The sequence below is a fragment of the Metarhizium acridum genome (genome assembly GCF_019434415.1).
Source record: "Metarhizium acridum strain ARSEF 324 chromosome Unknown scaffold_13, whole genome shotgun sequence".
NCBI classification, from domain to species: domain Eukaryota; kingdom Fungi; phylum Ascomycota; class Sordariomycetes; order Hypocreales; family Clavicipitaceae; genus Metarhizium; species Metarhizium acridum.
The window spans coordinates 2365129-2391690 of record NW_027094016.1 but is presented as its reverse complement, the minus strand read 5'-3'; the positions used below and the strand labels follow the sequence as shown (position 1 = coordinate 2391690).

General features: G+C 51.9%; 12 protein-coding genes across 14 annotated transcripts; 4 read left to right on the top strand and 8 right to left on the bottom strand.

The window, feature by feature from the left end:
• Window positions 1-45: 45 nt before the first annotated feature.
• On the bottom strand, window positions 46-4580 carry J3458_003346 (uncharacterized protein). Its single transcript, XM_007813432.2, has one exon. It carries the CDS (start codon window positions 3383-3385, stop codon window positions 413-415), a length of 2973 nt encoding a protein of 990 aa, XP_007811623.2. The 5' UTR covers window positions 3386-4580; the 3' UTR covers window positions 46-412.
• Window positions 4404-5562, top strand: TMA22 (Translation machinery-associated protein 22). Its single transcript, XM_066117698.1, has 5 exons — window positions 4404-4717; window positions 4786-4805; window positions 4905-4992; window positions 5052-5270; window positions 5319-5562. Exons 1-5 carry the CDS (start codon window positions 4651-4653, stop codon window positions 5411-5413), a joined length of 489 nt encoding a protein of 162 aa, XP_065977488.1. The 5' UTR covers window positions 4404-4650; the 3' UTR covers window positions 5414-5562.
• Window positions 5560-6993, bottom strand: J3458_003344 (uncharacterized protein). 2 transcript variants are annotated; one of them, XM_066117697.1, is made up of 3 exons: window positions 6722-6993; window positions 6404-6668; window positions 5560-6341 (listed from the first exon to the last, which is right to left on the bottom strand). In XM_066117697.1, exons 1-3 carry the CDS (start codon window positions 6912-6914, stop codon window positions 5717-5719), a joined length of 1083 nt encoding a protein of 360 aa, XP_065977487.1. In that variant the 5' UTR covers window positions 6915-6993; the 3' UTR covers window positions 5560-5716. The 2 variants fall into 2 exon arrangements, with proteins under 2 accessions (XP_065977487.1, XP_007811625.2); XM_007813434.2 differs by having other exon boundaries at window positions 6404-6993.
• A 257-nt stretch (window positions 6994-7250) lies between these two features.
• RPN10 (proteasome regulatory particle base subunit rpn10) lies at window positions 7251-9040 on the top strand. Its single transcript, XM_007813435.2, has 2 exons — window positions 7251-7672; window positions 7729-9040. Exons 1-2 carry the CDS (start codon window positions 7382-7384, stop codon window positions 8296-8298), a joined length of 861 nt encoding a protein of 286 aa, XP_007811626.1. The 5' UTR covers window positions 7251-7381; the 3' UTR covers window positions 8299-9040.
• On the bottom strand, window positions 8489-9389 carry J3458_003342 (uncharacterized protein; the record flags this gene model as incomplete). The annotated part of the gene is made up of 3 exons (XM_066117696.1): window positions 8489-9040; window positions 9091-9104; window positions 9329-9389. The coding sequence occupies 3 exons, from the start codon at window positions 9387-9389 to the stop codon at window positions 8489-8491; spliced, it is 627 nt and encodes a 208-aa protein (XP_065977486.1).
• A 156-nt stretch (window positions 9390-9545) lies between these two features.
• Window positions 9546-10369, top strand: J3458_003341 (uncharacterized protein; the record flags this gene model as incomplete). The annotated part of the gene is made up of 3 exons (XM_007813437.2): window positions 9546-10005; window positions 10067-10194; window positions 10248-10369. Exons 1-3 carry the CDS (start codon window positions 9824-9826, stop codon window positions 10367-10369), a joined length of 432 nt encoding a protein of 143 aa, XP_007811628.2. The 5' UTR covers window positions 9546-9823.
• Window positions 10370-10793: 424 nt separating this feature from the next.
• J3458_003340 (uncharacterized protein) lies at window positions 10794-11931 on the bottom strand (the record flags this gene model as incomplete). The annotated part of the gene is made up of 3 exons (XM_007813438.2): window positions 10794-11079; window positions 11143-11572; window positions 11640-11931. The coding sequence occupies 3 exons, from the start codon at window positions 11929-11931 to the stop codon at window positions 10794-10796; spliced, it is 1008 nt and encodes a 335-aa protein (XP_007811629.1).
• A 771-nt stretch (window positions 11932-12702) lies between these two features.
• J3458_003339 (uncharacterized protein) lies at window positions 12703-13746 on the bottom strand (the record flags this gene model as incomplete). Its single annotated transcript, XM_007813439.2, has 1 exon — window positions 12703-13746. The coding sequence occupies one exon, from the start codon at window positions 13744-13746 to the stop codon at window positions 12703-12705; it is 1044 nt and encodes a 347-aa protein (XP_007811630.2).
• A 511-nt stretch (window positions 13747-14257) lies between these two features.
• Window positions 14258-14629, bottom strand: J3458_003338 (uncharacterized protein; the record flags this gene model as incomplete). The annotated part of the gene is made up of 2 exons (XM_066117695.1): window positions 14258-14532; window positions 14593-14629. 2 exons carry the CDS (start codon window positions 14627-14629, stop codon window positions 14258-14260), a joined length of 312 nt encoding a protein of 103 aa, XP_065977485.1.
• Window positions 14630-16411: 1782 nt separating this feature from the next.
• J3458_003337 (uncharacterized protein) lies at window positions 16412-17383 on the bottom strand (the record flags this gene model as incomplete). Its single annotated transcript, XM_066117694.1, has 1 exon — window positions 16412-17383. The coding sequence occupies one exon, from the start codon at window positions 17381-17383 to the stop codon at window positions 16412-16414; it is 972 nt and encodes a 323-aa protein (XP_065977484.1).
• Window positions 17384-18373: 990 nt separating this feature from the next.
• J3458_003336 (uncharacterized protein) lies at window positions 18374-19336 on the bottom strand (the record flags this gene model as incomplete). The annotated part of the gene is made up of 1 exon (XM_007813441.2): window positions 18374-19336. The coding sequence occupies one exon, from the start codon at window positions 19334-19336 to the stop codon at window positions 18374-18376; it is 963 nt and encodes a 320-aa protein (XP_007811632.2).
• A 4030-nt stretch (window positions 19337-23366) lies between these two features.
• J3458_003335 (uncharacterized protein) lies at window positions 23367-25927 on the top strand. 2 transcript variants are annotated; one of them, XM_066117692.1, is made up of 4 exons: window positions 23367-23758; window positions 23827-25046; window positions 25129-25233; window positions 25303-25927. In XM_066117692.1, exons 1-4 carry the CDS (start codon window positions 23671-23673, stop codon window positions 25537-25539), a joined length of 1650 nt encoding a protein of 549 aa, XP_065977482.1. In that variant the 5' UTR covers window positions 23367-23670; the 3' UTR covers window positions 25540-25927. The 2 variants fall into 2 exon arrangements, with proteins under 2 accessions (XP_065977482.1, XP_065977483.1); XM_066117693.1 differs by having other exon boundaries at window positions 25129-25908.
• Window positions 25928-26562: the final 635 nt, after the last annotated feature.

The window sequence follows — 26562 nt, the reverse complement described above, 5'->3', positions numbered from 1 at the left end:
CCACCCTACACGAAGTTGCCAATCATACTTTTGACCGACAGCATCCCTGGATGTTGTCATTCTATCCTATTCCTTGCTTCTTTATGCTGGCATCCTCTTAACCTGATTCTTCCATCATTTTGAACTTGTTCGGGAACTCAGGCACGCTCCGATTGCATGCACCAAAATTTGACAAGCTTCATGTTGCAAGGACTCACTTAGATAGACTTCGATTTACGGACGATAGAAATCGCAGACCAGCCTCGTCTGGCACCGCCGATGACTGCACAACCTTTTGAAAAAGAGTACGCCTCGATTGTGCAGCATCCCTGCTCACGCTCTGCCAATTGCACGTTACATTCTAAAACTTATTCACGCAGAGACCAAATAACGAGGGAAAACGCTTAGCGGGTATCAAGAAGCAAACAAATTCTCACTGCGCAAATGCAATCTGGATCACATCGTGGCACCTCTTGGGTTTCCGCGCATACCCGTTGAGCATTCGAAAACCAGCCTTGCAGCTCCTCCCCTCCTCCATCACTGCGTGCACTCCGTCCAGACATTTGCCAGCTTCCCTCATCGCCGCTCCCGTCGTCACAGTATCAGCCAGGCGCATCTCACCCCCGACTTTTTCCATCTCACATCGGAGGAGCCATCGTTCCCAGTTCCATCCGCCAACGATGCTGCAGACATTGGCAATATTGTCACTGCTGCCCATGACCATGGCATCCATCTGACACACTTTCCCGCTCCTGATCGAGACGTCGTCCTTTAATGGTGGTGTTGGTGGCATGCTCATCTTCCTCTTGGCACCCATGGGGAGGCACACCCAAGCGCGGCGGACGTCATAAAATCCTGCGCGAGCCAGTCGGCCGAGCCACATCTTTGTTGGGCTTGGATCGTAACCGAGCGTCTTGAGTGTGAAGCCAAACTCTACACTCTTGGCACGACCAAGCGGCCCGGCATTGATGATATCCGAGTCCATGACGGAAAACTCCAAGTAGCCACCCGGTTTCAGCACCCGCATGCACTCGTGGAGGCAGCTCTCCCACTCATCCTCGCCGTTTTCGCCGACAAACTTGAGAATTCCATGAAGTTCGCGAGCAGAAATCAAGTCAAATTGGCCATCTGCGAATGGAAGCTTGGAAAGACGCTTTACCGCAACCTGGCGATGATTGGGAGGTCCGCGAATGTTGGAGTTTGAGAGCTGGCGAATGGCCTTGGTCGTCACGGTGTAAACCTTGGCGTTTGGATACTGAAGCGCACAGTGCCATGCCCAATCGCATGTTGACTGCCCACCAAGATCAAGAATCCTAGCGCGGTCGCGACCAGCGCTGTCTCTGCCTGGAGCAGCTATATGCGAAAGTCGAGCCAATCTTTTCGTCACTGGTGCCGTGATGAGGCGACCGCCGTTGAGGAATTTGAGGGCAGCCACATGCCAGGCTGGGATGGTCATTTGATTCATGGCCTCCAGCTCCTTCTCCCTGCGCAGCTTGTCAGGGTCGTCAGTCAGGATGTCGTCGCCTCGAGCAACGTTGGCGCTGAGTCGCTTCTTGGCTGACTGAGGAACGACGCTGAGCTGATACTTGCCTAGGAGCTGGTTGCGATGAGTCTCGCGCAATGCAGTGCGCTGAGCCTGGACTGCCTCGAAGCGAGAAAGCTGTTGAACAAATACATCTTGAAGGCGCGTGCGTACAATGTAGTCCTGGAAGGCTCGGTAGTATGCTGATTCCTGTCGCAGCAAACCGGAAGGCAGACGCTTGGGTTCCAGGGTTGTTGGAATGACATTGGAGAACCTAACAACCTTTTTCTTGATTTCTGCTCCTTGCTCGGGCTCAGATTTCGGCTTGACTTTCTCGTCCTCCTTGTCATCCTCCTCTTCAGGTGACTCTTTAATACTTTTGAGAACAGCATTGTTGTCGGGCTCTTCGTCCACGCCCTTGAGGTAAGCCCTCTGTGCCATTAGCCACAGCTCCGTGCGATCCAAGTTGGACAAGGCTTCTTGTTGCTGCTTTCTGGCATAGTCAGGATCGTAGTCGACGACAATCTCAACTGGCGCCTCCTCAACAATCTTGGCAGCAGTCTCCCCAGAATCGTTGGAATCCTGATGTGAAATCACGAGCCTAGCGGTAGGCATGCCCTCTGTCATATCGTCATCATCTTGAACTTGAATGACCTGCTCAACAGGTTCTGATGATAGGCCGACGGCCCTATAGAATGCCTCTGCAGAATCGGGACGCTTTGGCAATGGGGGAACAGAAGAATCATCAACATTCCAGGGACATCGGTAAAATTGCTCAGCAGTGGTTGAGGTCGGCGGCGGCATGTCCACTGGTGACTTGCTGGGCAGATGCCAAGTATTTCTGGTTCGAGGAGACAGTCCAGAAAAGAACCCGCCAGGAGAGGGAATACTCAGTGTTGTTAAGCTGGCAAGAGATTGTCGGGTGGGAGTTGGCGAATGGATTCTATCCTGAGCCGCCCGAGGTGCGAAGCTGGTTACCAAGCGCAAAGGTTGCTGTTGCATCTCAGTGACTGGGCGCATGGAAACGTCGAGTACCTGCACCGGGCGTTCGAACAACTCTTGCCCCTCTCCCTCGTCTCCCCCAGACAGAGCCTGTAGTGTGGCGAGCGCGCCGGGTTGAAGGTGGACGCCGGCCCATGCCTCTTCTGTTTTGTGTTCGTCGTTTCCAATCACAGGTGTTGCTGGTGCACTCAATGCGGCGAGCTGCTCGGACGACAGGCTGCCGTCGAGAGACGGCGGCGCGGAAATGGTTGGCACTTCGAGCGCTTGCTGCTTCCCGATAAAGTTCATCTGAGCCGGAGACATGGGCAGCTTTGCCAATGGAGTCAGCGGCACTGGCGATGTGATTTTCTTGAGTTCCTCGACTGCAGACCAAGACTCTTCGGGTTCATCTCGATTTGCTGGGATTTGAAGACGAGTGAGCTGTTTCGATAATGACTGGTGATGGTTTGTGGCTCGGCCAACAGACGATCGCTTATAGCGCCGCGACATGTCATCCTCATCTTCCTCCTCGGACACATCATAGAGGTCCTCAAATTCAGTGTTCTCAGTGCCGATGCTGGCTCGATTCCACATGTTTGACGAAGTTGTAGGAGAAATACCATCTCCTGATACCGTGGACGGCGACGACGGAAGGATGGGAGCGGCAAGATAGTGAACTCCCTTTGGAGTGGGGAAATGATCGCTCATAGGTGACAACCAGGCCTCAATCTTTAGATGTGAAGCATCACCGCGTCTCCGTTGTTCGTTCACCCCTGTATTCTGAACATGGCCATCATCGCAATCTTCTTCTATTATGGGATTAAGTCGTCTCTTTGGCCTTCGACCCAGCGAAGGCTCATGAGACTGGGAACCACTCGGTGGCAAATGGAGAGTGTTAGCCATTTCTTCCCTTTTTTTTTCTGGTTTTGTTCCTTTATCAAGGGTTCCGTTATGCCCAGCTAACGGTTCGCGTCTTGGGCCAGGCCGACCTATTACCAACTCGTCTGTAATGGGATACCAAAAGAGAAATTGTAAATTATCGTAATGGTGAATATCAACGACCGGCGTCGAAAGTTGGAAGAAGCGGGGAAACGATAGGTTGCCTCGATCAACGAAGCGTCTACTGACTCTACAACAAACAAACTCCAATACAGAAAGGAAACGGGTGCAAGCGAAGATAATGTGAAGGGAAGAAATCCGGCCAACCCAGTTGGCCAGGGAATGCGAATCCTTAAAGGAACTCGTCCATCGACTTTGACCGAGCGGCTACGAGACATGAATGCAGATATTAGTGGCTAGCAAAGACGAACTGGGCGGGGCAATGCAGCACGGGCTGCAGTTGCGTTCGGCTGTCAAAAGAGAAAGTGACCATGACCGCATCGGCGCGTCGAGGGCAGCATCTCGTCGTGGTTGTGGGAATTAAGACGGTGACGATGCCATCCCAACGCCCGGCACGGGACTGCCATCGAGCCACTAGCCCAACTAAACATCCAATCAACGAAGCTGGGGTGAATGTCTAATTACGGATTGCAGGGGAACATTGGGGGGCTTGGCCAGCCAAACAATATGCAGGCGCGCGCGCGAAGCGGTGATGTCTTTGGGAGCTGATTGGGCTCGTGGCTGCGGGGGGACGGTGAATATGGTGGCCCATCTGATCCTCGGCGCTTAGCACTGCTTCTTGGCCCCCAATCAATCCATCATTGGAGTGTGATGCATCCTGCCGAACAAGGTCTCGACGGGCGGTAGGCTTTTACGACCAGAGATTTTGACATCCAAAAAAACTGCAGGGACAGTATGAACATGATACAAGTGCGACGAGATTTGGCCGAAGTGGTGGCCATATGCACATAAAAGTTGACAGCAGTGATGAGTACCTAGGTAGGCAATCGGTAATTGAGCGATGACAGAAGGCCTGCGATGAGCAAAACAGGTCAGCCGGAGGTCAAGATGTGTAACGGGTGACTGGAAGTGAAATTTGTGCCTCAGGCTTGGAAGCATGAGCAAGCTTGTGAACTGCCAGCTGGTGACGGCTGGTGACAGCTAGTGCCGAGCCCCTCCATCGGCCAACTTACCTCTGGCAATTTTACCCCGCCAGATGCGCTACGAGAGCTCGAGATTTCACAAGAGCTCAAGCGCCTTCAACTCCAATTCACAAAAGGTTTGCAGTCATGGCAGACGTAGAACAGCCAGACGTCTCAGCCGAGCCTCAGGCCAGACATGTAACATACTGCGGTGGTAAGTTCCTTCCCATGTTGTCGTAACGTCGATGCATGCATGATTCACTGCTGACCAGACGTCATCAGTTTGTACACTGCCACCAGAGGTGCGTAACCGTCCAACTAACTCCTTTTATCGTGCCTTGTTCCTCCGATAATAGAAACACCCAAATACGACTGGTGCGTTCTAACAATATCTAAGATAGTACTGTGAATATGGAGGAACCGTAAAAAAGTGCCAAGAATGGCTGGAAAAGAACAACAAGGAATTGTATGACAGAATCTGGTCAGCCGGTCAGTATGCAATGTTTCCCGCAGTGGTGACCAAATACCTGACGCGTATTTTTGGACAGAGGCGTTAGAAGCTGCAACCGCATCCTTATCCGTCGAAGCGCAAAAGAGAGCGGCCAAAGACGCACAGAAGAAGACTGCAAAGGCCGAGGCCGCCGAGGCGAAGCAGGCCGATAAGATAGCCAACAGCGTGGTTACCATTAAGCGCATTGAGCGGAATAAGAAGAAATTTGTCACAGGCGGTCATTGGACTGGAGGCGTTTGGTCTGGAACTGAAAAAGGTGTGCTCTTCAAAGGTGTCCTGATGTGGTCGGTGCTAATAATATCAGGTGGCCAAAGATCTCGGCAAAAAGTTCGCCACTGGCTCGTCAGTGACCAAGATCCCCAGTGGGGGCGAAGAAATCGTGGTGCAGGGCGATGTTAGCGACGAGTTGGAGGAGTTCATCTTGGAGAAGTACAAGGAGATACCCGCGGACAACATCGAGCTTGTGGATGACAAGAAGAAGAAGAAGGGCAGCGACATAATTTTGCCAAGTAACATTTCGCATGGTCTGATTGACTATGAACCTTGGCCTTTGCATTACATCCCCCCAATTAACGCCAGTGCAATGTCCCAAATTGAACCCGTATCCAATCCCAATTTACGCCAAGTGTTAACGCCCGTGTCAAAGTTCCAGAAAAAAAGTAGGACAAGACATCGATTTTCGTTAAGCCTCATACCAGCGAACTAACCTCGCTTGCGCAACACCCTACCACTCGCGGCTGTTGTGGCTGTGGGTGCCGCTGCTTTTGCCGCTGCTCTCTTCGTCGTAGCACCGGTAACCCCCTTTCGAATAGTTCCCATGACAGTGGTACGCGTGACTGCTCGTGCAGCCTTTTTGGACGTGGTCGGTTTTCTGACTACAGTTCCGGCACTTCCCTCACTGGTGTCACTCGTCTCACTAGGACGACGGCCAGTTCGGGTTACCGGCCGAGAAACAGGTGCTCTTGAGGCTGTGGCAGTCGCAGGACGTCGTGTCTTTGCAGCAGTTGTTGACGTGGAGCTTGCTTCTGAAGTCGTAGTGACCTTTCTGGCCCCTCTAGTACGCGTAGCCTTGGCCTTTTCCACCATGCTGGAGAGAACACTCGTGGCGGCGGCACGCGAGGCGGCGGTGGATTTCAACGGAGAGCCGGGTCGAGGGATTTGCGGCTTCGCCGGAGAAGCAGGCCGATCTCGATTTGCAAGGCGAGAGTTGGATGTAGTCGGGGACAGGATCTGGTTTGGCCTAACACGCCCCGTCTCTGTTCTAGTTCGCTTCTTCGCGCCATCCCTGTTTTCAACGTCGTTTTCCTTGTCTCCTGCAATCTCATTGCTGAGCAAATATTAGCATGTTGTACTGTATTATTTATTTGGCCTCACGTCGAGTGTTATTACCTCATGCCCTTATAGCGGCGGCCTACAGCTTGGTTGCGAGCTGGCAGCGTCCTCTGTGGGCTCGACCGAGGTGTGTCTTTGGCGGGCACTGGAGGCCTGGAAACGACCCGGCCCTGATCCCGTTGGGAGCATTTCAAAAGCAAGTCACCCATTGTCAACTTTCGCAGAGACATGGGGATTCTGTTTATCCGTATTTCAATTCGTGATCGTAGTCCCTGTGCTTGAAGCTGGTATTGGGCGCGAAGCCGTCTGGCGCGTTCAGTGACTAGCAACTCAGTACACATGCCAAGTATCCAACAAATTTTGGGAGATAACTACCCTCTAGTTGAAGATTATCAATCAACGCCTGTTTCTGCAGAGCGCTAATTCCCATCCTGCGCTTCTTGATTGGGCTTTTATCGTGAGGCGTTGATGGGCTTTTGATGGGCACTTTGGTGTCTGTAGCTGCGCCTTGCCTCCTTGGGGCGGTGGATTGGTCGGATACCCTCTTCTTATTTCTGACGGGAGCCATTTTTTCGTCGCCAGAGCTGTTGAATTATCTCAAGGTTTGTATTTTGGTGCAGATTGCGAGATCATTGGCTTGAGGTGAGGTGTCGCAGCTTGGGCCATGGCGCGCTGTGACTGGTCAGTGGTGTTGAAGTAAACAAACGGGGATGTGTGTGGCTGCATTATGTCAGCACATTTACGAGGGCGTCGCCATTCAATGAACGGGGGTCCAAGTACCTGAAAATGGCACTCTGCATGCTGACAGGTGAGGTACTGGTACTTGCCAGCAGGCTGAACCGCCTTACGCCTCTAGGATGAGCCACACCTCGTGGAGCTTCTTCCCAGTGCCTCGCTTCTACTACTTCCTCTTCATCATTACCCGTGTGACTCTATAATCGCCACCAAGGAGCTGAACGCCTCTCTCTTTTCCAACATTATTTACACGGTCGCCGTAAATTACGAATTAGCTCCAGATTCCGGTGCAGCAACAAGATGGTTCTTGAGGCGGTGATGGTTGTCGTAGACAACAGCGAGAGCAGCAGAAACGGAGACTACCAGCCGACGAGATTCGATTCACAAGTTGACGCCGTCAATGTTCTTTTCCAGAGTATTACCCAGGGCAACCCTGAGTCTTCAGTTGGCCTGATGAGCATGGGAGGCAAGGGTCCCGAAGTGCTCGTCACTCTCACCACTGAGCAGGGCAAGATATTGGAGGGTCTGCATCGGACAAAGAAGAAGATTGGCGGGTCGTCCCATCTCAAGACTGGCATCCAAGTTGCTACGGTTTGTTTAGATTCATCGTCGTTATTTGTACGTATACACAGCTAATCAATTGATAGCTTGCTCTGAAGCACCGACAAAATCGAGCCCAGCGACAGCGAATAATAGTCTTTATTTGCTCCCCAGTCGAAGAGAGCGACAAGGAGCTGATACCGTTGGCCAGAAAGATGAAGAAGCTCAACATTTCTGTAGATTTCATCCTGTTTGGAGATCTCGACGACGACGGCACGCAGAAGAAGCTGCAGATTTTCAACGATGAGGTCAAGGGCAGCGAGGGTTCGCACTTCGTCGTCATTCCACCTAGTAGTAAGTTGCTGAGCGACCAACTTGTGGCCACCCCGATATTACTTGGCGAGGGTGCTTCAGGATCTGGCGGCGGCGGCGGCGGCGGTATGGGCGGAGGCAACGAGGAGTTTGAATTTGGTTTTGACCCCGCCATGGAACCCGAGCTTGCCCTTGCTTTGCGAATGAGTATGGAGGAGGAGAAGGCCAGGCAAGAAAAGATAGCCCGCGAGGAGGAGGAAGCTGCCAAAAAGGCATCACTTGAGAGTGTCAAGGAAGAGGATGAGTCTGGTCCATCTGGTAGCGGAGACAAAAAGGACGGCGGAGACAAGATGGACACGTCGTAGGAGAGCACCGCATACGGTACACGCAGGCAAGCCTGTGCGGAGTGGCTTCTCCTCGAAGCTGTACAATAGAACTAGAGTCTTAGAGATGAATTTAGGACTGGACTTTGGCGACGCGTACAAGTAGCAGTGCAGGGTTATGAAATCGTTGCAATGGAGGGGACGGAACACACCATTCCTTGACGGACCTCTATTACCGATTATTAATCTCTCTAATGTATGACAGTAATTTCCGATCAAAAATATCACACCGTATAGGCATCTCCAAGGAATAAAACGGATTTTTCATAACATAGTCCGAATACAAGTCGTATATCCTCCTAATCGTAACATCCACATTTGCCTGCGTAGAATCCGTAAACAAGAGGAACTTGGTCCCCGTCATGGTGTTGAAGCACTGCAATCGAAAGTTTTCTGTTTCCAGCACCTCCAGGCCCGAAGAGGGCTCTGGGCGGATTGCCACGCCGTTGGTGCCGGGATGGGGGGTGATGGGCTTAATGGGGTTGAGTCTGGCGGTGATGGCGTGGACACTGTGTATGTGAGCAGCGAAACCCTCAAGAGACTCTCTCCAAGGGGGAGAAATAAGAGCATTGGCAGAAATCAAAATGTGGGAGACGAACCCGTGAAAAGTACCGGCCAGGACCAGGTAATCGTTTGTACTAATCTTGTGCAGACCGCCGTCGTGGAAGGTCTTATTGTAGACTAAGCCACCGGCCTTGTTGATGATGATGAGGGTAAGACAGTCCTAGCACGTGGTTAGAGATGCTCCAAAATGAGAGCATAGACTGGGCGTACATTGTATCGGGCGGCTATTGAGGGCCATCAAACTGTCAATGTCGTGTTTCTGGGCCGTTGTGAGGCTCATCCGCCGAGGCACAAGCATGAACCTCTCGGTGTTGTTGAGTAAGCGACGACGGATAGTGCTCGCGACGGCGTACGGGATTGAGTATTGTCGCCCGGATGAACAAAAACTAAATGATAGTAAAGGTCGGTTGTCTTTGCATCACGTGTCGCTCATGGAGTTGAGCGTCACCCATGTGCAAGTGAGTGTGTGTCGCTTGGGGCCCAGATGATGAGTGAGCAGCTCGCTCCATGTCGACTGTGGGACGTGTCAGGTCTGAGTTTGACTCCCGAGGCCGCTGCAAAGGCAACCAGCAGCCACGCGAGCACCGCCAAAGTGAGGCAGCAGCCCCACTCAATTACCGTCTGTTCTCGTTGCGCAGGCCAAGCTCGACCATTTGGTTGTAGCCGCCCAAGCAAACACACCCCCATCACCCAATCGCCGCCTGCTCAGCCAGCCTCATTGACCAGTGTCAGAAGGGCTGTCCATTCCATCCTTTTTTTTTTGTCTTGTTTCCCGCTCCGTCGCGCAGCATCCCTACGAGCTCCGACCGCAACCCGCCCGTCGCGTACGATCCTGTCCCTCGCGCCGACGTCTCGAGCCTGCGCCTCTGCGTCTGTCGGCAAACCGTCACGAATCAATCGTCGTCGACGCGAGACTACCACATCGTCCCAAGGACGACCGACAATGTCAAACCAGCGGACTTCACGCCCCAAGCCTCCCCCTCCAGGCAACGAAGAAGCTTCAGCGACTTTGAACCTGGGAGAATTCCAAGACGTCGACACCTTGACTCTGTCAGAAGCAGCGCTCGTACTGAACGCGCTGGTTGCCAAGCGCCGAAATGATCGCAAGAACGTCAACGAGACCGAGTACGCTTCACAATACCGAAGCCGTATAGGACTATGAATGAGGCACTAACTGGTTAACCAGGATGCTAAACCAGACGCTCAACTATCTGGATCATTTCGCTCGGTTTACGCAAAAGGAAAACGTGGAAGCCGTCGAACGTCTGTTGAGCGCACATAAGGACCTGGCCAAGTTTGAGAGGGCGCAGCTGGGTACGCGTTTGCCAATTCTTCATGCCTGGTGTGTGATTGCTGACGCCGTGTAGGATCATTGTGCTGCGAAAATGCCGACGAAGCCAAGACCCTTATCCCGTCGCTCGCCGACAAGATCAAGGACGAGGATCTGCAAGATTTGCTCGACGAAATCTCCAAACTACAAAACCGATAATATGGTCGAGAAAGCTCAGGGATGAGTGGTGCTACGGGATTGATTTTGGAACAGGATTGTATTTGGGTTGATTTCCGTTAACGAGAAAAAAAAGAGAGAATCTGGGTTTTTACATTTAGCATTTGTGGCGCTGGGTCAAGATTTGTATTTTCGCAACAGACAAGGAGAAGATGGGACTCGGGAGATGGGTACTTTCATGTAGAACACCCGATAAATTTGACGAATTGAATACATTGGTCACCATGTGGTGGAATGGTATGTTTGTTGGTGATGGAACAGACAAGCAGACCCTCCGGCCAAGGTAAGTCAGCTCTCGTAATGACATGCCCTACAGTCGATGCAATTTTTCTAATCGTTCTCATGCAGTAACATTGTCTATGACCAATTATTAAGATATAGAAAATTCTAAACTAGGCATCAGAAATTACTGCGGCGCCACCAACACGCCACGATATCGCATCTTGCCCTCTCTCAACCTCGCCATCGCATCGACAACGCCATCTTTGGTCAGAGGGAACTTTTCGATCTGTGGCTTGATTCCCTTTTTGGCCGCAAACGCCAACATGGCCTGCTGTGTGCCGGCACTGGCCACGGCAGACCCGATAATCCGGATACCAGTCTTGATCAAGGTTTGAGGTGTGATTTGCATGGGCTCAGTGCTGACGGTCAGGGGATAAATTTGTGCCCTCGGGGCCAGGACGGGATAATATCTACACTGGTTAGCCCAACGCCTGAAGATGGCGGCATCACATGGACGACACTGCGGTACTCACGTGGACAGGTCTGGCAGCACACTGGAAGTAATCAGCAGAATATCGACCTTTTCGATACTCTCAGGCTTGGCCAAGTCAGCCGCCGTGTAAAACTCCGAGGCGCCAAATTTCAACGCCTCCTCCTTCTTGGACGTTGAGCTGGAGAAGACGACGGCCTCCATGCCCATCTTGGAAGCAAACTGGATGGCCAAATGACCGAGACCACCGACGCCGATGATACCAACTCGGTCTCCCGGCCTTGCACCAGACGTGTGCAGGGGACTGAAGACGGTTGCGCCGCCGCACATCAAAGGACCGGCATCCTCGGAGGCGATTGCATCGGGGATCTTGAACAGGGCGGAAACGTCCCACGCGACAGAGGAGCCGAAGCAGCCTTGGTCCTGGTTATCGGAGCCGAAGGACTTGGGAGATGTGCAGTTGCTCGAGGAGCCTGTGGTGTAGGCAGTCAGTATCATGTCGATTTCCCATGCACTTTTGTCGTCTCGGGGGCGCTTTACCAGTCAGGCAAGGCTTGCAGATGCCGCAGAACTTGTGAAACCACCCCATGCCCACGCGATCGCCGATTTTGAAGTTGGACACTTCATTCACGGTAGAGCCTAGCTCGGTGATGACTCCAATTCCCTCATGGCCAAGGCCTTGGTCCGCGTGGAGAAAGTGTTCGTCGGTGCCGCAAACGCCGCAGTGTGAGATTTTGACAATGACCTCGGTGGGACCCGGGTCTCGGTGGCCGATGGCTTCGACAATCTCCCCGGTCTTGGAGCCTTTAAATACAGTGAAGTCGACTCCCATGTTTTCTGTAGGTTATTACAGGAAGCGGTCAGAGGATGGTTGGTTGAGCAACTTTGTAAAATTGGAGTCAAGGTTGGATGGCATTTGGAGCTTGCTGATGGAGAGACGTTGTGAGGGTAGAGAAGTGGTTGGCTCATTAAATAGCCTGAAAGATAGGTCAAATTACATGGGAAAGACCCCCTCTTCTATCTAATACACGGTCCATGTTCCGTTCGTTTTCTGTTCAGTAGCTTATTAAGCCCTTGCTCTGATGCCACTGCTGTGCGTTCCTGGACCCTGTTTTGCCTGGCAACCCGTGTGTAGGTTCAAATGTTGGTAGATGCTGGTGGGGAGGCTTGAAATGATCCACCTTTGACCGCACTCCACTTTGGCCCGCATGTTCCCACCTACCTGGTCAAACTCCGTAGAGCGCCCTGATTCATGTATCCAAAACTAATCAATCATTCGGCGCCACCGGAGATGGGTGGGTGTAAAGATTTAAAACCCCGAAAAAAAAAAAGGAAAAAGAAAAGGAAAAAAGAGGGGGAAGAAAAAAGAAAGAAAATCAAGCCTTGATATTTCTACCATGACGCAAGCACAATAAAGAATGGGATCCCACTTGGTTGATTACAGAGACTGACTGCAATATGTGCTCCCATGCAAATACTTATCGCCGAAATGCTATGCTTTCCCCCTAACGCCGATGCCACAAACAGCTCGCCGGAACAAAGAGACTGAATTTGCCGTCTTCAAACAACCTCTTCCGCTCTGCTCCGCGGACAAACAACCCCATCAACCTGCTCTACGCATCGTTTGCACCCCACAATAGTTAATTAATTGTTCAAACGGCTCATGCACTCTCCTCCGCGTCCTTCTATAAAACTCGGCAAGGTCCTTGTACGTCATGACCTCGTCTCGGTCCGGAGGCTGAAAACCACGCTCTTCACTCGAGTACCACAACCGCGAGTTGGTAGAGATAGGCAGCATGCACATGGCCTGTATCTCTGAGCACTGGCCGTACCTCGACATGGCGTACAGCGTGTACAGCTTGAACGCAATGTAGACTGTCCTCCGGATGCTTTCGGCGACGATCCACGCCGCCCATGTGCGAGGGCCACTGCGTAGCTCCGCGTTGGACAACTGCAGCAGCTTGAGCGCGTAGGAGCGGACCAGGTACTCTTGGCGTTCGGCGAGCATGCGCTCTCCGATCTGGCCGTAGAAGAGGCGGATGATTTGATACAGCACCACGGCCTGCAGCTTGTGCAGCTCCTCTTGCAGGGAGCCCGTCAGGGACGAGCTGAGGAGGGCGTCGACCTCTGAGTCGAGGACGCGGAAGAGCGTTTGGTGGCTGACCTGGTTCACCGACAGGGTGCCGGCGCAGATGCCAAAAGCTGCACGGAGCGGCTGTGGGAGCTTGTTGCCGGTGTAGAGGCCCTTGTGGATGAAGATTGTTTCTGCGCGCTGTGCAAAGTTCTGCGGACAGCCGCGGATCTGGTTGAATACCCAGTTCAATGATGTTGAAGATGCTATCGGCGGTAGCGTGCCCAGGCGGCCGATCCATCGCGGACTGCTGGGCGTCAGGGCCACAGAGCCTGTCGTGTCCGGCGATGAAGCATCGGCATGGCTGGATTTACGCTTCACTTGTCCGGTGGATTGAGTAGCAGCTGGTACGGTGGCAGTGGCATCGACGGCGATGCGCTCCCTGGGCAGCTGCGGTGGATACCTGTATTGGCAGCTCTTGTTGTTGCGCTCACAGCGAGTGCAGATTGGGTATGTGAGGTCACATTTTCGGCGGGCAGCGAAGCAGCTGTCGCACGATTGGCGCCGAATTGACATGTTGACGATTGAGGCATAGGTTGCCCGTCAGCTTTTTCGTGCAAGAATGTTGCGTCCCAGCCGGGATGTAGTAACTTATGGATCAAACGGAAAGTATGGTTCGAGTTGGTGATCGTTGGTAGTTGAATCGGAAGCTGCTGGCTGACAAATAGAATCGCGTGGTGGCGATCTTAGCTTGTGCCATGATTGACAGGCACCGACCGAATTGTAACTAGCTGGATTCCTGATCAGAACCCTGGCCATTGCTAACTTCGTGTTATTCCCGGTGTAAGCCAGCATCCAACTCCACACAAGATACTGTGAGCCCCGATTTGGCTTCACGTCAAGTCGAGCCAAGTCAAGTCATGCGGATGCTTTACAGGTTCTTGGGGAATCAAATTGGTCTTTGTTATTGTTTGATTTTCCCTGCATTTCCCGTTCTGTGCTATATATTCTGTCGAGTGAACCAACAATGCCATAGAGCCTAGTTTTAGTCAACCACCAATTCTCCCATAGGCACGCACCCTGGCTTTTACATTCCTTGCTCGTCAGCTTCTGCCATTGATCTGTACTGATTCCACTGATTCACATATTGCACGCGGCCCTGGGAGGAGCCCGAAGCGAGAGTGGCTCTAGGGTCGGTATCGGCTGAAGTAACGGGACTCACGACACCCAACGGCGATACCGCAGGACCTGGAACTTCCAAGATGCTAATGGCGGGCAATTCGACGGGAGCAATGCCCGTGCCGTCCATTTCAAAAGCCTCGCTGTTTGGAGGATCCGGGCCGTGAGGTTGATCGATTCGCCCTGCCTGGTCAGCAAAATTCCTCTCCTGCACTCTCTGATAAGATGCGAAACATAACTCACCTCCGAAAGGAGCAAATGGATCGGCGGCTCCCTCCATGCCGGTTGTATGTGGCGTCACCTTTTCGTACCCGTCGACTCGCGAGCCTCCAGTCGCATCCTCATCATTTACGCCTGAGCTTTGTCGCTCCCGTTTCCTTCGTTTTGACACCACCCAGATTATTACCACAAGAGCCAGAATAACTGCACCGCCAGCCGCTATTCCAGCAATAGCGCCTGGAGTCACCCCGACTTCATTACTGGACTCTCCATCTGGGTTCGTCGTCTGGCCGGGCTCGTTGCAGTCAGAGCAGGTGGTTCCCGGTGCTGTGCCAGTGCTCGTTTCGGGGATTGACGTCGTGGATGGCGGTGGTGCTTCGGAAAAGACGACTGTGTGCTTTGTGATGGTAACTATAGACGAATTTGGGATTGTATGAGTGATTCCGGAATCGGTTTTTGTTTCGCTCGGTGATGGGGAGGCTTTGGTTGTTCCATTAGGCTCGTCGGGCTCAAGGGTCTCGGTTTTTGGAGGACTGCCTATTCGGAGAGCCCTTGTTTGATGAAGTTGATGATTCAAGTGGGGGATTTTCGTCGTCGTCCCGTTTTAGTAGACCGTCAGGACAGTCGGGCAGCAAGCATGGATCTGTGGAGCAACATCCTTCAAATTTGTCGCTGCCACAGGCATAGAGATATGATCCCATTGAATATGGGGATTTGGCACCCCTATTTGTCGGTTGGTTTTGCATGAGCCTAAGTGTCAACTTGTAGGGGTTGAGCAGAGGAGACGCAGACTGGTGCAGGCAGAGGGGGCGCGAGAGCAGAAGCAAGTTCGCGTATTAAGTATTGTGCAGTGTGATCATCACTGAGCAGTTAGGTAAAGCCGGCTTCTGTGAGAAGCTCTGGCTGAATCTCTCCGCAGAAATATTGAAAGGACAAACGCATTGAAGAGTGGTGGGAACCGGCTGCCGGCTGGTTGCAGGTGAACGACCGGCTGGCAGTTACACGAGCAGCCAGTTGCCAGACTTTTTCTCTCACAAGGTGATTCCACAGAATTTTCGGCTCGCCAGTACTGAGATCCCATTGATTCAGAGTTGTCTAGTGAATTTTGGCGTTTCATGGCTTGTGGCTGTGGCCGAGGGGCCTTCGTGAGGTTGAACTCGAAGCTTGTGTTTCTGTTGGGATTTGAAAACAAAATTGCTCCTGTAAACCTGACTGCTATGTATCAAGGCAATTTTGCAGCATATTCCGCCTCATTCTCGATTTTGTCGTTGGACTAGATGCCTATAGTTCGAGCTTCATGCCATACTTGTCCGGGAACTCGTCGCCAGGCCTCATCGCGTGTCTGTGTCAGTGGGAGGGCAAACTCTGAAGAGAGGATGCCCGTGTTACGTTGAGTGCGTACGAGACGAGACCTCTTGTGGGCATGAATTCAGTGGGTGGATTGCTACTTTGAGGAAAGACATCTGGATGCGCTCCTCAACAAATCCCAACGGATACCACATTCGACAATAGCTGCTTGCTACGCGAAGCATCGATGCAAAAGCTGGCCGCCCCGCCCAGCCATCCTTTTCTCGAACCATCTCTTGATAAGGCGGAGAGTCAGAGTCCGACGACCTGTCTAGGGCTTGTCAAAGAGGCGCTTTAGCTTTGGATACATCATGTGGAGAAGCGACCACATGGACTGTTGATACAACTGCTTCGCAACTTGCCAGCTCGTTAGGAAAAAAAATCCGCCGGGCTGATCATACAAAGACCACATTCGTGAGATGGAAAGTGATGATGGCTTCCACATAGGTCTTTCTCGGTTCAAACAATTCATTATCAGTGTTTTGAAGAGGATATATCACGAGAGGCTAGCTGCCAGGTCACACCAGTAGAGGGTAGTACTGCTCGTCCTCGCCTCCCAGAAAGACGCCAACATTGACTGAACACGTTTTTGAAAGAGGAGAGAAAACATTGCAATCGATGACAAGGTCCGTAGGTATCTTGTCCTCCCCAACTCATCCGGGATTTCTGTACAAGCCACGATTAGGGGTAGATCCACGCACCGCGGAGCACGTCCTGTAATCTTGTGCGTCATCTGGATTTGTGACAGAATACTGGATGCCATTGCAGACGCTGCCAAATCCTCGATGCCGTATGGATAACGCAACCGGTGAATTACAAGCAACGCGGCAGTCTGCATGGTACTGGCCTGGCAGATCATGTGCGAAACCTCTGTGGCCGTAAACTCGCTCATCCGCCTGTCGTGTATTGAAGGCTGCCACCTCCTTATTTCTTCCTCGAGGCGGTTCAAGGTCTTGTCTTTATCAACTGGGTCTCCATGGGCCATCTCCGCAGAGATTTTGCAGATATGAAACAGGTACGGCAGAATATTTGCGCTCAATCCGATATACCGGCTGACGTACGATTCTGCCTGGTCTTGGGGCAGCTCGACGAGCAGGGTTGGCATCCTTGCGCACATCAAACACTCTGCTATCTCATTCAAAGAGATGGCTATCAGCAGGTCGGGATCGACTAGTTGCTTCCCGGCCTCATAATAGGGCTTGACCAGGCTTAGAATATGGTTGCATATTGGGAGCACATGCGTACCACCGAGCTTCAGAGCAAACGTGACCAGCGAGACGCCAAGGGCTAAGCATGGCTGGACGTGGTGCTCTACTCTGACGTCTAGAGAGCGCAGAGTCATAATGGCAGACGAGGCTCTCTTGTAGCACGTATCCAGCCAGGGATAGTGCGGCGATGTGGAAGGGTCGCGTAATCCCCATATCATGGCCAAGGCTATGTAGGCGTCTTCTACTGTAGATCGAGACATGTCATACTGGGACGCAAGCGTGTCTCGGTGCCTGCGACAGAAGCTGGGGCCTATAACGAATTCATCCAGATAGCCATCGCTGGTAAGAAGTTTGTTGACGTGCCATAGCTCCTCCTGGGAAATGCTCGAACCGGCGGAGCAAAGGCTACGGAGAGCGATGCGGGTTGCGGAATCGACCGTTGAACTTGTTGCGCTGCTTGCCCTTGGCTCTGTCTTAGCCAAGGTCCTGCTCTGAAGCCAACACTGAGACGGCCTCCCTAAACCATGCGGCTTTGGTGGGCGACCAGCTCGTTTGTGAGGCCGATTGCTTCGACAGTCGAGGTCGAGGCGGCTGCAACGACGGCATGGGCATGTCTCTGACGGGATGGGTCGCTCGCAGCGCTCCTTGAGGATGTGGCAGCGATCGCAGGATCGAGGGGGGTTTGGTTCACCCAACATTGGAGCACAGGACGATCTGGAATACGTTTCTGGAAGACGGCGAATGAAGGCAACGACATCGACCTTGGAGGCTTAGACACCAAGTGAAACGTGTTGCGGAGAAGACCCAGTATTGCCCGTCGACTCCGACTGAAGCAGTTCTTCAAGTGTCTTGAGACAACCAGACATTGAAGAGAATGTGACCAGACAGAAGTCTGGTCTAATCAACTACAGTTCCGAATTAATGACAAGGGGGTGGTTGGCTGGTTGATGGGCCGTATCCATTTTTGCTAGGTGTCAACCGTCAGTCATGAGGGGACTTGACTTAGCAAATGTCCAGCATCTGTCGAGTGCTTTAACCTGCACCATCTCGCTCAGGCATTTGCATCTCTTGCAACGACAAAGCCGTCCTTCACTTGCAGGCACTTGTCCACGACTCAGAAATATACAGGCACTTCTCGTCGGTCATTTTCGAGGTAGAGACCTGACCACAACACGGAATCTCCTTTCAGGTCCAGAGGATTATCTCTTGTTGACACGCACTGTCAGAGTCAAGAATTCCCTGGGTTGACGTCAAAACTCACAAGACGGAACAACCTGGCCTGGCTGCAGGTCTAGTCTTTCCGCAGCATCTGACTCCGTGACTCGTCCAAACGGGATGCTACACGCGGGACACTGTAGCACGAAGCCAGTCAGCAAGGTCATGGACCGGATGCGTTTGTTATCGGCGACAACGACAACATCAGCAAAAAGACGACGAATCACGTCCAGGAGATCCATGAGCACAGTGTAGGGCGGCAGCGTGAACTCGTCATGCTCAATCGCTGTGGTACGACCCCCCGGCCCAATGACTGCATCAGTTTCATACTTTTGCCAGAGCCTGCACCAGTCACTAATCAATTCTCGTCTTTTAAGGTTCAACCCGGATAGCTGCTTGAGGCCTGGGGTTACGCAAATCTGAGACGAACTCCTGTGGAGCTTTACCCATCTCTTGGTCAATTTGATGCGGGAGGGAACCGGTGGCTCGCCCGCAGCTTTTACAATTCCATCGGCGGTTTCGTCCAACGCAAACAGGGCAAAGGCCACCTGTAGCGCTTCAGAGATGCGACACTCGTCGGACTGCAGTTCAACCACTTCGTGCCCGCTTGCCTGGAGCAGACGCGAAGCCTCCGCAATTGTTCTCCGCACCGGAGGGTGCAAAGGATATGTCGAATCTTCAGGAAGCAGCCCAAACCGCAATTTACGTCCGAAGGGTCCCCGGATATCTCTCCAGTTGACATCCAGTGCGGAATCATCATTTAATGCAGGCTTTGCCGGTAGCACGGCTTTAACGAAAAGAGTGAGAGCCTTCGTATCGTTTGCGAGGGTTCCAGCACCAGGTAAAATTTGCGCCAGCCCTTCGTCTGCGCATCCCTGCTGTCCACCGTTTGGAATTCGAGAAGCCGTCGGACGAAAGCCGCACGTTCCACAGCAGAGTGCAGAAACACTAATAGACCCTGTCATGAGAACTTTGTCAAGCATCTTCTTTGCAGACATTCCTAATCAAAAAAGCCGAGAAAATAACATCCCCTCCGCCGAGGGGTTGGGTTGGTTGGTTTAGGCGTCACATACCCGCAGGATCAGTTCCAACACCGATGGGAGCGCCGCGCATGGCAATCAGAGCGCCCTCGCCTCCGCGGGATCCTCCGGCACTGAGACTAGTAGTCCAAGGATAAGCGTTCTGCCAAAGACAAAGTAGCGTGAATCTGGAGTCTGTGAAGGAACATATTAGACGGGGAAGCACCGAAATGGCTTGGGGTTTTGCTAACCAACGTACCATCATCGTCTGAGGAACATGGGTTTTGCAATACAGCACGGCTCCGAGGGCAAGTAGGATATCAACAAGTGCCGAATTAGACTCGGCTCTATGGTCTAGATAGGCCGTAAGGCCCAGTGTCGACGCCATACCAGCAATCTGAAATGAATCCTTGAGGCTTATAAGAAGGCCGTGGAGAGGACCAACCAGTAGCCCTTTCTCCCTTTATCTGTCTAGGTACCGTGCTCGTTCTAACGCTCGATGGAAGAAAATCTCGGTAAGGCAGTTCGTCTGCTCGTGTTACTAAGCCTTGGCTACGAACCGGTAGAAATAAGTCTGCGCAGCGATTGAGAGGCTCCCACTTACAAGCTGATGAGCCACCGCAGCCCGTTTACAGAAGGAGACTGTCACCTCTTCAGCAGTTAACTGGCCTGATGCGAGTGCTTCCAGCAGACTAGTAACATCGCTTGATTCTGTAATCTGCACCTCGTCGGTCAAAATTCCAGATTGGCGCGATGAAATTAAGCTCCAGGAGATTATTTTTAGATTTCTCCAACGGTGTTTTGAGGCCACCCTGGAGATTTTGATGGAGCCTCCATGCCTCTGGAATAGCCTCGTTACGCTGCTGACGCTTCTTGATCGCCCCGGCTTCCCAGGGGTAAGTGGGTAAGCTTTCATCGGTGACAGTCATGTTCGCAGATGTTTTTTTTTTCGGCGTTGGACGAGAAGAAAGGGCAGGAATGTGAAGGAGTCGGAAAAGTCTTGCGATAGGGTTCTCTCTCAGACTTTTTATATGTGACGGTATGGGAGTACAGGCTGCCGAGACGAAGGACCCAACTACCTCGGTGAAGCAGACCGGTGGTTCGTGGAATTTCGGCAAGGATCAGCATTAACCTAACCACTTTCTGGAGTCTTCTCACACTCAAGGCAGGGGTGGTACAATCCCAAGGCAGCATACAATTGCTGGAGTCTAACCTGTGGGTTTGTCTCTTTTCAGCAAGAACAAGTTTTTTTTTTTTTTTTTTTTTTTTTTTTTTGGCTCAAAAACAACTGAAATTGCCTTCCGGTGATCAGCCTTGCCAGGTCCTATAGCTCTTCTACCAGCACATCACACCGTCTTCCACACTCTGGTTGGACATGTGCAATGTTCCAATCGGCCTAACGGATAACTACAAGGCTGACAAGCATGCTGACTTTAATTCAGGTAGCGTTGTCGGCCACCGACGTTGAAGCCCCAAATGCAAGAATAATCAAAGAACCATGGATTTCATCTGCGTGGAGAGTCCGAGAGGTGCGGGGTCACAAGGGGCCTGGTAACTTCCCGGTTCACCTGTAGCACTTATTGGCCACTGCCAGAGGATACGACCAATACATTATCAAGCAGTGTCCATATCCATCCAATATTGATTGGATTTATGGAGATGCTGCTGTCCGGGAAGCAGAATTCTCCACCCGCGACCCCTTGAAGTGGAAGGTTGGCTTACAAAGTAGTTTTTCGTTACTGGCCGCTGGGTTCCGTCTTACAAGGACCTCTGAATCAAGATCGATTCAAGTTTTAGGTACCAGATTTCTCGCTGCTCTCCGGTTGATTCCTGACCATCCTTAGGCCTCAAGGCAGTCGAAGGGGTACATAACAGACGGCCTGATAGTGCAGCATTTTACTTTGATTCTGCTACTACTGAGGGATTTTTGCACGAAATGACCAACCCGACGGTCTTCCAAGGTCGAGTCCTCGTCGACGGTGCGGATCTCGAAGGTTCCAGCGCTCGGAACACTTACATCATTACGGACAACTAACGAATCATTCTTGTAGGAAGTAAAGGTGACGCGGCCGTATAGCGCGCCATGCCGGACGACGCGGAGATTGTGAGTTTGAACAAATGGTGTCATCGTACCGGGCTTCATCGGTGGCCGCGTCCATCCTCATGTTTGGCTTCTCTGAGCAAAAGCTCAACTTGACGGGCTGCACCTCTTTAAAACAAATTCGTCATGCTATCGCCGAGTATTCTAGCAAAAAGCCTGGACTTACACCGGATTGAGCTTTGAATAGCTTCAATTCTTCACGGGCGTCTTAGCAATCGAATGTGTGTGCTGGGAAAATTGAATTAGCGACCCATTTACATTGAATGACAATATTTACAATCTATCTGGTTCAACACGCCGGCTCCAAAATGGTGCTCATATCCAAGATGAAAGAAGTTTGTACAGAGTTCATATCCATGGATGGAATCGGGAACCCAATAGGCCTGTTGGCAGAGATCGTCGTCGACCCCATTGTGTGGTCGTTTATGGCAAAAGTTGCTACAAATAAGGCAAAACAAGCGGCCTTGGATGAAGCCTTTCAATTTTTACATCTCGGCCGGATGTACAGGTGTTATCGATGCCTGGGGAGCCATTGAACTGCGCCGACGGACGATGGGAATCATATTCCCCATTGGTGCCTATTGGTTTATACCATCCAACCGTGGCATTATAGGGCCGGAACAAATGTGGAGGTGGCCAGTTCCATGCACCGCTGCTGGCAGGTTTCGAAATCGCTCGGCTTTGCATATGAATGTGTTCGACGGTATCATGTATCTCTTAATTTAAGGTATATGATTGGGTTAGTATCCTTGCTCGCTACAAAATCGGCACGTTCGAACACTCAAAGGGATGAAACGCTACGCATCGTCGTTGAGAATGCGATCAGCGTTGGAATGCAGTGCGCCATAACACATGGCACCGGGCAGGTCGCCATTACCAGTATCATCGACATGATTGCTGCGGCGAAGGACCCATATGAGACACACATCGCATAGAGCAACTGGAGCTTGCAAGCCAGGATGACTCCAAGCGTCTCGGCGCTCTGGGCATCACTGCTTCCATCCAGCCCGTACATCGCGGTCCCATAGTTATTAAGGGACACTCGCAGCTGATATCGTCACAAGATTGGGAGCACGCCTTCTTTCTCTATCAAGAGCTCCTAGACGGCAATGCCTGCGTCGCCGTCGGGACCGACTCTCCCACGGCAAAGCACCAAGCGTTCCCCAAATTTTACAACCCTACAACAAGACCATCTGCCCTAAATCTCGCTGAACCTGCGCACAAGTTGTCAAACATGCTGTGCAGGAAGGGGCTGGGGGGGTTGTTTGAGTTAAAAGTTGAACGTTTGATGGCCCTGGACGGTGGACCCTTGTTTCAACCTCAGAATCCATCGCTGTATTTATCTTGGGAGATCTCATATAATATTCAACAACATGAGCGCTGTTCTCACGGATCATTTTACGCTCAATTTGGTTGCCCATCATGATGTTGGGCCTCAGATCGAATATTCCTCGCGAGTTCTAACTTGTAACGCCGTCGCGGTTGAGGGGGGTGGGTCCGGAAGAAGAGCATGAAGCATTCCGAGGACCATGAATGAATCCTCAATACAGATCCCTGTGGATCACTGCCGACTTCCCCAGGTTACTTAGCTTGGCAAACTTGGGACACGGCAGAGCGGCGACGAATTACTTCTTTGGCCCCGCACAGCCATCCAATATTCATCATACCAAGGGCGCCACTTTACTCGCTTCGGTAATGCTGGACAGCATCGTAAGCTGTGGGTGGCTGCAAGGCTATCCGTTTCAAGATAGTACAGCCATGCCCAGAGATAGCCAATCTTTCACAAGATAATGGCTGGCGTCCACGGGGCCGGGGGTCCCCCTCCCTTCCCGCAAAGAGGTGATAAGGTAACAAATTAATCTCACCTGGGTCTATTGGTGCGGTTCCCAGATTTCCGACTTCCGAATAGGAGAAGCCGTGGCTGGGGAAAGATAGTGGAAATACGGAGTACCCCAAGTTTTGGTCGTCAAGGGCGAAACGTGGAGTGCTAGGAAGAGAGCACCAGACGCAGATATAAGTGCACAGTCGATGCAAACTTGAACTTCACCCGCCGTTGACCGGATGCCTCTGACATGGAGAGCTGAATTGCGAAGGAACAAGCAGCAACTACCAGTTCCGTCATTTCAGAGTCTCCTCCCTCCTCCAGCATCCTACAAATTCATCACTTTGGTCCGTCTATTCGTCATTGAACCACGCGGCTAGTATCTCGAAGATGAGTCAGTTCCAAGATGGAACGAATCCATCCGGTCACGGCCGGGATGATCCATTCTGGGCCCCTGGAACCGTCAATCTTAACGAATGTATGCGCTCTTGAGTATCCTTCAAGTGTTCCCGCGGGATGCAACGGCGCTAATGGAATAATCTGCAGTGAACGAGTCTGGCACGGGGGTTATTCTTCATCCAATCCCAACCTCTGATCCGAATGATCCTCTGAATTGGTCTACGTGGCGGAAGGCGGTCAATTTTACCATCGTATCCTTCTATGTCCTCATGACTTTTGTTCTGCTCGACATCTCATTCACGGCGTGGGGGGCATATGAAGAAGAGCTAGGCTTCTCCATCGGCGTGTTGAATGCTGGTGCAGCCTTCAACTATTCTGGCTTGGCTGTCGGGTGTTTCATCTTCGTTCCTCTAGTACAGAAGTATGGACGGCGCCCGTTTTATATTCTCAGCACCTCAGTCCAAGTCGCGGCCAGTATCTGGGCCGCCCGGACGCAAACCAAGGCAGATTTTTGGATCAGCAACTTATTTGCCGGGCTCGGGGGCGCTATCAGTGAGTCCATTGTGCAAATTACTATTGCCGACCTTTTCTTCGTCCACCACCACGCCGTCATGAACGGCTGCTATCTTTTTACCGTTGCCACTGGGGCATTCCTCGGCCCAGTGGCCGCAGGATACGTGGTTCAAAGTCAGGGTTGGAGATGGATATGGTGGTGGTGTACGATTCTGCTCGGCGTAGGCCTGGTGTTCATCCTCTTCTTCTTCGAGGAGTCCAAGTACTTACCCGCCATAGAGGGACACGCTGAGTCCCCAAACCCTGCCACTCTTGAAAAACAGCCCGGGCAGTATGGACCAGAGATCACGCCACAGGAGGTGCTGTCCTCTCCTCAAAAGGATATCGGCAAGCCAGTGGAGCGGACAAAATCAAACGTCGTCCTGGATGCCGCAATCCCCATGAAGCCCATAAGTAAACGCCTGGCGCTACTTACCAAAACAGAGGGCTCAATCTATGGCGATATATTACAGCCCTTCAGGCTACTGTTTACCTTTCCCGCTATAGCTTACACGGCTCTAACATATGCTGCAACCCTTGCCATGTTTGCTATTGTTACGTCTGTCCAGGCAACATATCTGCTGGAGCCGCCATACAACTTCACCTCCTCGGGCATAGGTCTTATGAGCGTTGCGCCGTTTATAGGAACCTTTCCTGGCATTTTTGTTGGCGGATATCTGAACGACAAGTCGATTGTATGGCTGTCCAAGAGGAATCATGGGGTTTACGAGCCGGAAATGCGGCTGTGGCTGGCGTTGCCCTCGGCTATCCTCATGCCTTCTAGTCTTCTCATGGTTGGATTGGGCATAGCATATGTAAGCGACCCAAAAGAAGAGAGAGCAGAAAACGGAAACGTTGAGCTGTGCAGGCAAAAATTCTAACGTATTGTCCTCACAGGGAACTCCCTGGCCGTTGATCGCAGTGGGCTTTGGCATCTTGGGCTTCAATTTGGGAGTCACGGGAAGCGTTGCGCTGTCTTATGCTATGGACTGTTATCACGATGTAAGTGGTTGCCATGATTACAGCAGCGGCTCAGCTACCACGTAAACAACCAGGCTGACGGCGACGCAGATTATTGGCAGTGCCATGGTTGGCATCGTCTTCTCACGCAACGTGCTCTCTGTGGTTGTTCTTTTCACACTCACGCCTTGGATCAGTGGAATGGGCCTGAGGAACATGCATATTTTAGTGGCCATCCTTTGTTTTTTCATTTTGCTCATCCCTGCCATGCTGCTCGTATGGGGCAAGAAGGCGAAGAATTGCTTTGGCAAATACGTACATGGCCATGGCACAGAAACAGCCTACTAGTCGCGATTTTTGAGCCCGCAGGATTGCCTACGAATCCTTGGATTGATTGCCTGGATTCCCACAAAGAACCAGATTCCTCTCCATAGAATAGCTCCTAGGTTGACAGTGCTGCCCTGAAGTGCTTCAAGGGGAATGCTTTGCTTCAATGTTGGGATCCTTGCCACGAGCAACTCGCCTCTCATACAATTACGGCAGGCTTCGCCTACGTCTTTCCCCCCCCCTTCATCCCTCGTTACGCTCTAGCTAGGTCTATGCACATTTCAATCGATGCTTGTTTTACGTGGAAGCTCTTGTATAGCCACCGTATTCACCTTTCTTCCACAATGTAACCGTCGCTTGCATTCATGTATTTGAAGTATGGTAAACGAGCTGTATCCTTACGGCCAAGCTGGCTGCGTGGAGGCGAATGGCTATCTTCTGGCTCGGCTCTGCCCGAACGTTGAGCCTGCATCCATCTCACCGCGCCACAGGCGGGAAGAAGCAGTTCTGAGCTCGATTAGCGTCTTGGTGCATGACCTGACCTAATGTATAACATGTGGTCCCCGGACAAAACCCGGTGTGCAGCGTGACGGTAAAATCTCAGCCGGGTTATGGACATGCACTCAATTCAAGGGATGGCTCGCCCCTTTGTCGACGTGGAAGTCTCACCTCTATTAGAGCCCTACTGTCGATGTGCTCGGGATGTAGGGACCTTGATCAAAGTCGGGAAATACAGGAGGCGCTCCTGCTGGTGGATTCTTTGGGAAGATTGTGCGAAACAAGCTGTGATGTGCCTAGTGGATGGTTCGGTACATCACTTGCCGTGTGCTCGAGCCGTTCAAGAGGTTAATGTGAAGGCTGAGTCACAACATTGAACACGGCAAGTCAGAGACCCCTTGGAGGCATCAAGTTACTTAGTGGAATGTCAGAAACTCGCCTGTTTTTCTTGCCGAACGCACTCTAACTATTTACGGTTCGTGGCAGGATGTCTTTGCCCACCGACAAGTATACCCTAATATACCATGACGTATTTAATGTACAGCG

What these genes read in the sequence shown, in the direction of transcription:
- J3458_003335 (XM_066117692.1), top strand. Translation starts at nt 23,671, where the DNA reads ATGAGTCAGTTCCAAGATGGAACGAATCCATCCGGTCACGGCCGGGAT. An exon ending in AACCGTCAATCTTAACGAAT is followed by an intron (nt 23,759 to 23,826) that starts GTATGCGCTCTT and finishes AATAATCTGCAG; the next exon opens with TGAACGAGTCTGGCACGGGG. An exon ending in TTGGATTGGGCATAGCATAT is followed by an intron (nt 25,047 to 25,128) that starts GTAAGCGACCCA and finishes TTGTCCTCACAG; the next exon opens with GGAACTCCCTGGCCGTTGAT.
- RPN10 (XM_007813435.2), top strand. Translation starts at nt 7,382, where the DNA reads ATGGTTCTTGAGGCGGTGATGGTTGTCGTAGACAACAGCGAGAGCAGC. An exon ending in CTGGCATCCAAGTTGCTACG is followed by an intron (nt 7,673 to 7,728) that starts GTTTGTTTAGAT and finishes ATCAATTGATAG; the next exon opens with CTTGCTCTGAAGCACCGACA.
- J3458_003344 (XM_066117697.1), bottom strand. Translation starts at nt 6,914, where the DNA reads ATGGCTCCCGTCAGAAATAAGAAGAGGGTATCCGACCAATCCACCGCC. An exon ending in TGATAATCTTCAACTAGAGG is followed by an intron (nt 6,669 to 6,721) that starts GTAGTTATCTCC and finishes CTGAGTTGCTAG; the next exon opens with TCACTGAACGCGCCAGACGG. An exon ending in CGCCGCTATAAGGGCATGAG is followed by an intron (nt 6,342 to 6,403) that starts GTAATAACACTC and finishes ATATTTGCTCAG; the next exon opens with CAATGAGATTGCAGGAGACA.
- J3458_003346 (XM_007813432.2), bottom strand. Translation starts at nt 3,385, where the DNA reads ATGGCTAACACTCTCCATTTGCCACCGAGTGGTTCCCAGTCTCATGAG.
- TMA22 (XM_066117698.1), top strand. Translation starts at nt 4,651, where the DNA reads ATGGCAGACGTAGAACAGCCAGACGTCTCAGCCGAGCCTCAGGCCAGA. An exon ending in ACATGTAACATACTGCGGTG is followed by an intron (nt 4,718 to 4,785) that starts GTAAGTTCCTTC and finishes AGACGTCATCAG; the next exon opens with TTTGTACACTGCCACCAGAG. An exon ending in TGACAGAATCTGGTCAGCCG is followed by an intron (nt 4,993 to 5,051) that starts GTCAGTATGCAA and finishes ATTTTTGGACAG; the next exon opens with AGGCGTTAGAAGCTGCAACC.